The sequence below is a fragment of the Limulus polyphemus genome, unplaced genomic scaffold, assembly GCF_000517525.1.
Source record: "Limulus polyphemus unplaced genomic scaffold, Limulus_polyphemus-2.1.2 Scaffold695, whole genome shotgun sequence".
Taxonomy (NCBI): domain Eukaryota; kingdom Metazoa; phylum Arthropoda; class Merostomata; order Xiphosura; family Limulidae; genus Limulus; species Limulus polyphemus.
Genome location: NW_013666305.1, coordinates 197,897 through 207,988, shown reverse-complemented (window position 1 = coordinate 207,988; position 10,092 = coordinate 197,897). Strand labels below are relative to the sequence as shown.

The window sequence follows — 10,092 nt, the reverse complement described above, 5'->3', positions numbered from 1 at the left end:
ATAATTTATTTTTGAAATCTGCGTAGCTGAATTATGGAAAATCCGTCATTATGACCAAAACAACTTTTATGAAGTATAATTTCGTGGGCCTGTGTTAATAATTAATCATATTAAAACTGTGAAATGGTAACCTATGAACGTTGTATTATGTAATGCCCAATATTCGTTTTATTGCATTAAAGAATCGATAACTTCGTTCTGCTACATACTCAATGATCATTAATGAAGTAAATAAAACCAGCAACTGCTATTAATTCAAGAAAAATAAGTTTAAAACTTCAAAGTGTTCAATTTTCCAATAAAAAACTGATAAAGGGCACATGAGCTCACAGCCTATAATAAAACAAATTTTTTATACAGTTTTTGGTTTACAAACACACACGGACATGTGTGTATTAACTGATATTGCATTTTTAAGTATTTTATTAGAAGATTTATGAATTGACATTTTGATTAAACTTAAATCATTTCCTGCTTTAACTAGAATTATTGTATAGGTTAAACTTTTTTTTTGAATAATTTAATAACTACTTTCATGTTGTATTAATCAGATGTTTATTTGTGTTATAGAAAGACAGATGTAAGAGAGAGAGAGAAGTTTTAAAAAATACAAAATAAATTTTTGATGTATTTTCTGCTCTTCAATGTTGCATTTAGGCTTAGTAAATTTCAATCCACAGTCGTGCTAGATGATATACTAAAAATTAACAGGCCATTTATACAAGCTTTTAATCAATAAAATATTAACCTTCTTGATTTTCTAAATTTTTAAAATGAGCAAGTCAAGACACAATTGTCAGTACTTTTAACACATAAAAAAAGCTAGTTCTAAACAAACCGAATGTAATAAAACTTCATTAGGTGAATGAAGTGTTTTATGTACATCCTATAAATACAGAGAGTAGTGAAGTCATTCTATCTTATAACAACTTTCCTGACTTATTGCTGTACGTGAATGAGGTTGCACTTTTTTTTTGTTAGAAGAATAACACGAAACATAACATTCATTGAAAAAAAATCAACAGAACTTGTAAAGCCAAACTTTCAATACAATCTATCCTCTTGATGAACTCTCAATTATTGTATTTTAATTGAAAAACATTTCAAGTTTGTTATACAGACAAATTACACATCAGTTCGTGTATTCAAAGCTTAAAAATAAATATTTCAGTGATAGCCAGAACAAGAATGGCATACTACTCCACATATACCTCCAAAGACGTAGTTTGATTGTTAACATTTGAAAATGGTATTCAGAAATGCTTTGCAAATTTCAAAACATAGAAAGACTATCTTGGCACAAGTTTAACTACATTGTTAGGAAGAAAACAACCTTGATACAAGAAACTGTTCTGAGAAATAGTACTTTAGAACATTAAGAATAATCACAGCAGGCACCTTCGAGTCAAGATAATAAAATTGAAGAGAAACAATGTATATCTTACAGGTTTCTTTCAAATATCAGTAGAAACTGTTACTTGTAATTGAAGATAACAATTATATATGTTTGACAAATATAAAGTTTAGCAGTAAGGTTAATCCCTTAAAAATTTCTCGAATACAGCACAACTACACAGTTCAAAGAAGCAGAATTCCTCCATGCTCAGTCCCTGACCATTGCAACTGAAGTTTTAAGACAACACAAGCTATAGTATGGAAAAATTAAAGTCAAATGATATTGTTACTATTTTCTTAGATTAACATATTCATCACATGATGGGATGTACTCACCCACCGTCAGCCTGAGTAACTAGTATGTTGACCAATAGGTGGCTTCATTCCCTTAACAAATATTACTCAAAACCATTACAAACATCTGAGATTTAATTAATCTATTTGGGCAGTAAGAAAATATTTAATTTTTTTGTCCTACCCAAATTCACGGCAATCCTCGACACCATTAATTCTAATCACATCAATAGACATTACCAATTTTACTTCAAGTTCTGTGGCAAAGCAATGAAAAAAAAAATCTAATCATGAACTGACCAGTGACTGATAACGAAAAGTGAATCTTACATAAAATAAAGCTGTACCAAAGCTATAATATGTGATATGTAACTAATGTGACCATAAAATAAGATGATACAATACAGTGGTATAAGAGGTAAATACGGACTAGTTAAAAGGCGTTTGCAAGGTATATGGATTTGTTTTATTCTTATTACATGTTCTATAATGAATGAAGTTCATTCCATCTGGAGACACTTTGGGGGTCATAAAGATTACTCCAAATAATCACTTTACTACTACACTTGCTTGTATTTTTTTTTAATATATGCACTACATTTATTAATGTGTTTATATTCATATTGATTTCCACCATTTTAAACTGGGCTAAGTAAGTTTTGTCACTGTTGATTTGAATTTAGTAGCCAATGACACTTTTGGTGTACCATTTTATGTAACATATCCGTGAAAATATATCAAATTTTTCAGATGTACACTGGTATCAATAAGCTCACCACTTGAACACTGGCAACTTGCATTGTTTAAATGTTTTGATATGTTATGAAGTACTGTATGGATAAGAATTTTTGTTAAAAACTAGTCAAATGTTCAAAACTGTTTAAATGACCATGAAATTCTTGCGTGTATTAAATTTTTTTTTCAGATATGATATTTCAAAAAGTTAAGATATTCTAATAGAATCATAATCTACATAAAATGATCTTATAGTTAGTGTGGTCAAACATTTTAAATGTTTTCTAATAATAATAATATTGCACATACAAATTTTGTATGCAACAGTTACCTCTCTGAATGAAGTGTAAACATCCGTCACTTTGTTCTCGCTGACCTCTTGGACTTAAAATACATAGAAAGAAGCATTTCAACGAGATACCACTTGAATAATAACTGATAGTGAACAAACGTCCTCCTCTGTCCATTTGATCATTTACCTGTTCCACGATTTTGGTGGATGAAGCCACAAGGAAAAATGGATACAAACGCACAAGTCAGAAACTGAGTTTCCCAATAACTTAGCAGTAAGTTTAAGGACTTGTAATGCTAGAATTCAGAGCTCAATCCACTTAGTGGATACAGCTCAGACAGCCCAATGTGCTAACACAAATAAAAACTAACTGCTTGCTATGATTGGTTTGCCTTATTGCAATAACCACCTGCAGAGGCTAGAACATGAAACACTTGTGTAATTATTAACATGTTTTCATATTATAATTCAAATTACTCCATCATCAACCATATATATACATATATTATCAACTACATGACTGCATAATATCAACCAACACTTTATAATGCGTATCTCTAACTCCAAATATGAATAAAATATACTTATTAAAATGACATGTCTTGCAAGAACAACAACAAAAGATTCAGTTAAGGTTCATGCATTAATTCAAGAAGCTGGAAAGGATTTGGGTTCTACGAGACATTTAAAATATTCTCCAGAGTCACAGTGCAAGTACTTAGATTATCTACCAGCTATTAGCTGTGTCTGGCACTCAGGGACTTCTATTGTTCATGTTGTAAAGATAACTGTCTTAGTCAGAAAAAACAAGATGATGAAAAGCATTTAAAGTATAGAATATAAAAAAGTATGCAAGATTATAGCCAGTATCATATGCACTGTTTTTAAGTAATTATTTTGATTTCCAAAGCTACACGTTTATGAATGTGAAGCTCCATAAAGAAGACAACATGCTAGTCTATCGAAAGTTTATACATAGACCAAGTTGTTCTTAAAATTATGTTATTTACAAGGTAACTTTTTTTTTTTCAGATGGTGACCAGCACTGTTTAATATATAGTGTAGATAATAAACAGACCACACTTTGGCAAAAAGTTAATATAAAAGATAGTATTTGTACTGAAACCTGGTTAAATGTGCTGATACACCAGATTTGAAAAATGATGCACTAATTTTCAATCAGTATAATTCTATTAACCAGAAGTCTAAAATATCATTATATATATATATATATATATACATGAAGGCATCAGTTATATAAAAAAGGCTGATATCTATGAATAATAATGTGAGCAATAAATATATAACATTGTGCTGAACTGTTACAGGCAAGTATTCACGTCTCGAGTATATAGATAACACTTTTATAATGACATCACTAAAAATCACAGCTACAGTGCGTTACATACTGTTTTATCAGTAAGGTATGGCATGGTTAGTTTCATCAAGATTATAGTTGTGCTATTTTGATACATTAAACGAACTTGTCCAGGAAATCAGAAAATATACATCACCAAGCTCTGTCTACACATGAACAATTGAACTGGGTGTAGTAATATTCAGAGCATTCACAAATAAATTTTTTCTCTCAGACTTTATCAGAACATGAGCGATTATCACCAACAGTAGGCCTATGGAATAAATAATCGTACAGGCATGTGATTATATTAGAAAGATGGTTCGAATATGAAGTGAAAAGAATTGTAGCAGATGAACAAAGTCCGTTATGTATGTATGTATGTATGTGCATGTCAGACTTTTCTGAAGTGGTTCCATCTTGGCGAAAATCTCCAGCACAGATTTTTTTATAAACGACACAGTACTCCCCCATTCATGATTATAACAAAACATAGATTAAGCAGGAGGTGGTATAAAATGGATACACCTGACAACTAGGGCTGATCTTTTGAATTTGTTATTTTTACAGTCAGAAAAAGTTCAACCACAAACTACCTTAACTGTTTCAAGACTTTTACACATAAAAAATAACAACAACATATTTCTATGACAAAGTCAGCCACGAAGGAATCTTTCAGTAATGAGAAGGCTATTTTTTTCTTTTTAATTACACTCGAGATGCTATAAAAATTCACCTGTTTTATATAAAAGTGTCGCATGCTGTACATATGTTAGAGATACGAGTTTGTTGTATAACTTTAGCTATAAAGATAATAATGATTATAATAAAAACAATACAACGAAGTTAAGAAACCAACTTCTAAATCTAGTCTTTTGTTATGGGATGATCTCCAATCACACTTGAATAGGCACCAAATGGCAGAAACTAATAAGGATCTTTTTTCTATCATTCTTAGTTAGCTACTCATACCCCCTCCCCATTAACACTTGTATCCTTTAACTCTGAAGTTGTAACTAAAATGGGAGTTGGCAGGTTGGATGTCACTGACAAACCTTATTCAAAACCTTGCCAATCACTGTACTCCGACTCTTCTTCTTCCATTTCTTGACCAATACAGTGTATTCCACTCTTCAGAAATGGAGTGCCTTTACCCTTACCTTCAAGAAAAAAGTTTTCTACTTTTACCAGACAAAAATCAAAATAATTTCTGCATATAAAATTGAATTTTTGTTATTCACCAATAAAAACACTAATCATGTATTCATGTAGTTTGTATTTTAATTAGATGGCCGGCAGCAGAGAACAAATATCATATATTACCCAAAACCACAAAGATCAATTAACAGTTAATTTTAGTTCAGTATTTTACCTAGAAAAGACTTAACTATTTAAAACTAAATTCCAGAGAGACAGATTTTTTTTCACTTACCAAGAACTCGAGCATGAAGTACCAGAGTTATGGTAAATATTGAATTACCACAGGCTTCTAGTACGATCTGTTCACGGAGTAGTTTCTCTTTGTAAGCGAACAGCTCTATGGTGATTCGATACGGTATTTCTGATAGAATGACAATTAATAATAACATTACTTTGTTTTCAATACTGATAAACTCAACACATAAAATGCAATACTTCTTTGAAGTGTCCGCCAGTGGGTCAGTGGTAAATTTACAAACTTACAATGCTAAAATCCAGGGTTAGATCCCACACAAATAGACTGCATACATGGACAGTGCTAAAGGAGGGGTTAAAAGGTGGGGGCTATGGCCACTCCAATAGGCTTAAGTGGACTTTTGACAAGAAGATGAGAACTATATATACACACATATATAGTGTTTATGATATGCCTGTAATCTCTAAACTGTTGAGAAATTTGTTGTAAATACATTTAACTTATTCTGAACATATACATATATATAATTTTGAAAACAAGTGAAGTGCATGCTGTTTATTTATCATTGGATTTATCACCAACAAGTCAGAGACACCTACTGTAGAAGAATCCTAAGCCCAACAACAACATATTTATACTATTAAGAAATATAACTAAAAGCCTTTTTATTTTGACAATTGATGAAAAGAAAATATTATATATAATATACACAATTGACAAATTTCTGACATAAATAATTATGAGCATACCCCCAGTGAAAGTTTGTTATTCTTTATTTCAACTAATATAACCTAAAAAGCTTCAAAGTTTCACATTTTAGTTACTTTTATAATAATAAATAAAGAATACAAGAAATATAGTATTTACCTGGGTCTTTTTTTTTTTTTGCTGTAGGCTGTTGAAGAAACTTAATCCTACTTTTTTATACTGATAGTACTACTGCACTAAATTTTATTTAATCAGATAATGCACCAAAGAACACACATGAAGCAGACAATGTCCTATAACTATCACAATTTTCTGTTTTTCTAACTATGTGGCAAGAGCCGTTAAAAACTTCAGCTAAGTTCGTCCTTGCGCTTCCTGTGTAAATACAGTTTGAACTAGAAGTGAAATATACAATTCTCTGTACAGAAAAACAACATAATATAATACATCATTTGTTAGATTAAAACTTTGGCTTTCTATTGGTTATAAATAACATTAATTTTCAGTGGGAACTATTGGTAATTTGTGAAAGAGAAGATGTTACAAGTGGGCGTGGCAAGAGGAGTACGATTTTCAAGTTTATGGCTCTGTAATCAAAATAAGCTTGAATACTATTAAAACTTTGCTTTTCCTGAGCAATGACAACATTATAATGAGTAATTTACATTAAATTTTGTACTTCTCAGTGGGGTGGTAAATAAATTAGATAAAAGAGAATACCTAGAGAGCAAACTGAGGATTTTTTAAAATATTGTCTTATAAAATTAAGAGTTTAAATCTTGTATAATATCAAGATTTGGATTATTAGCTACATTGTGATGCCTGGTTTATTCATATACTATGATAATAAAGTACTTTAATTATATTTTGAATGTAACTCAGTAAAAATATTTTGATAAGTGCACAAAAGAATGCCTGCAGCAAGAGGGTTTAGTCCACACCCTTTCCATTATCCAAAGTAATATCCTGACAAAAAGAACTTTAACAGCTTTATAAACCAAGATATTTATGTAGTGAAACCACTTTGTCTCATTTTTTATGATATCATGTTTCACTAAATAGTGCAAAGTTTTTTTTTGCCCTGACTGAAATTTTTTCCCACTACAAAAGTAAGAGTGACTGGCCTGATTACATCTAAACAATTTTTTATGTTTTTTTTATAAGTATTTTTGTGATGCTAAACAGAAAAGGTGGTAGTATGTGTGTGCTTTTTGTCCTTACCATGGCTTACATGGTTCATAGGTAAAATTCTTTCCTCTTTAAAATCCACTAAATGTTTCCAGTATCTTACCTGGTCCTCCGTGTATTCCTTCTACTGGATTGAGGTCAGTGACCCTGAGGTTAAGATTTGGAGGGTTTTGATTTCTTACAGCAAGTGGTCCTGTTGTCTCTTTACTGTGGAACACAAAAGATACCTCATATCTATGGCGAATCTATAAAAGAAGAGAATACCAATCTATAGTGTAACAATAAATCCGGTATAAATATTCACCACACACACACGTTCTTATTACTGACATTTTCTATTATTTTTTCTTTACATGTCAAAATATTTTACAGCAACTACAGGATATCATAATACAGTGTCTTAAAGACAGAACAAGGTAGTGTTAAGATTACAAAAAGTGAAACTAACTTAGAAATGTCACAAAACAGCAAACCTTTATATATCTCAAAAACTCAAACTGTATTGTATCTCAAAATATGTGAAATCTATTTAGACATGTCACAACACGACAAACCTACTTATACCTCAATAGCTCAAACTGTATCGTATCTCACAAAATGTGGAGATTTTTAATAACACAGATATGTATGAAGTTTCTTTTATCAGTGACCCATAAAAATAAAAGGTCAGAACAGAAAGAAGAAATACGAAAAATATTTTATAAAACAGGCTGTTTTATACCTCATAGTTGTCATATAGAAAAGTTTGTTTATACAAATATAGAGTAACCTGATCTAAACATGCAAGCATAACATTTCAACATGTTACATTACAGCTACAAATGCTTCTCTTTGTTAACCAACAACAACAACAACAAAATGTACAGGTAATAAATAAAGACCCAACATAACTACAAGGCCATCATGTACACAAAAACATTATATATATATAATGTGTAAAATAAAGTATGAAACCATCAAATAATAAAAAATATAAAATATTAATGATAAGTTAAATGTATGTACACCAAAGCTGAACATAATTCTTTTGCAAAGTGTAAAATATACAAGATAAAGTGTATCTTAAATTAGACAGATACACACACCTTGTGTACAATATTAAGTATGACCAGTCATGGAAGAAATTACTTTCAAAAGGTTTAATTAAACATACTTATAAGCCCATCAGTAGCACAGCGGTATGTCTGTGGACTTACAACGCTAGAATCCGGGTTTCGATACCCGTGGTGGGCAGAGCACAGATAGCCCATTGTGTAGCTTTGTGCTTAACTTAAAAACAAACAAACATACTTATAACTATTGACTTTTATATTCCTACTTCTGTACTTTAAAATGATCGATTAAAAAAAAAAAACACCCATTCTGCTCTTATCAAACAGAACAAAAATAGGTACGTTAGAAAGACTACAGTAGGCTGTGAATCTTATCAAAACTCAGCATTTTTTCTTTTCTTTTCCAGAGTCTATGTTTAATATTTTCAGTCTGTATTTGTATTTATGGAACTTATTAAGGCTATCTGCACAATCCCTAAATTTGAGCTACTATCCAGAAGGAAGGCAGCCAGTCAGCAGCACCATACAAGTCCCATTAAAGGATTGACTGTCACTCTCTTAACACATCCACAGCTTAACGTGCAGGGAATATTTGGTGGTACTGCACAGACTTAAACCCCACATATCAGTTCTGATATCTAGAGCTGTACCACGGGGTGAACCCACGCCCAAGTACTCTATATTTTATGGTACAAATTTGAGCCCGACTCGCCAGCTTTGAAATCTAGAGCTCTACTGTAGGGTGATCTTCCATCCTTATATTTTTTTGTCTGTGTTTCATTCATTGGTCTTGGATGATCTATTGCTCTGAATTTTAAGTTTTTCTCCTTCTTTATCGTGTAATCAGTAACAAAATAATTCATAAAGATTAGAAATAAATTAGAAAATGACTTTTTTGTCTAAAATACTATTATAACATTCTTTGTGAAAAATACATCAATGAAAATGTTACCCCCCCTTTTTTTTTCCACCAAAACAAGACAAACATATATTTGACTTGAGAAAATTGCCTCAAGTTCTAATAATCTTTACAAAGAACAATTGTGAATAGACCTACTTGCCTGTAAAAAACCTAGATGAACATTAATATGTGTATCATTCAATGGATGAATAATGATATCCGCATCATGGCCAAAAGTATCCGAATCCTCATTGAAATGGACACGATGGTGATCTATAGTGACAAATTTACAAGGAGTTCAATGAATATCTTAACAACCACAAACATCACAAAAATGCCTATCTTCAATGTATTGAATATGATTATAGTTTAGAATTTTTTCTTAAAGCAAGCTAAATATTAATTTTAATTTCTAACACACAGAACTTCAGGTTGTAAATAAGTTACTTTTATTGACTACCAAATAAATCAAACAAAGGAAGTGGTCAGATAGCCTGCAAGGACCAATGCCAGTAAATATACCCATTTCAGCTTCTGTACCCTGTGGATCTTACCAAACTTAGCTGGGAAAACCCATGGAATATACAGTGCAAGTAGTGACATTCACTGTTGTATGACCAACATCATAAAATAAATTATTTTCTTAGATACAGATTTTTTTAACATAAAAAAATAATATATATATATATATATATATATATATATATATATATATACTACTATATATTATTATTTATACAATAAATAATAGTATTTATTTAATTACTCTTTATT

The 10,092-nt window shown here is 30.8% G+C and overlaps 1 protein-coding gene across 2 annotated transcripts in view; it reads right to left on the bottom strand.

Moving 5' to 3' along the window:
* Positions 1 to 981: 981 nt before the first annotated feature.
* The window catches only part of LOC106460034 (UPF0687 protein C20orf27-like), an 11,611-nt gene continuing 2,500 nt past the window's right edge, over positions 982 to 10,092 (bottom strand). For both annotated transcript variants that reach the window (XM_022386626.1, XM_022386627.1), the window contains 4 exons: positions 9,479 to 9,591; positions 7,469 to 7,610; positions 5,506 to 5,634; positions 982 to 5,233 (listed from right to left, as the gene is read on the bottom strand). In XM_022386626.1, coding sequence (XP_022242334.1) covers positions 5,130 to 5,233; positions 5,506 to 5,634; positions 7,469 to 7,610; positions 9,479 to 9,591 — 488 coding nt within the window. In that variant the 3' untranslated portion in view covers positions 982 to 5,129. The remainder of the gene's footprint in view (positions 5,234 to 5,505; positions 5,635 to 7,468; positions 7,611 to 9,478; positions 9,592 to 10,092) is intronic.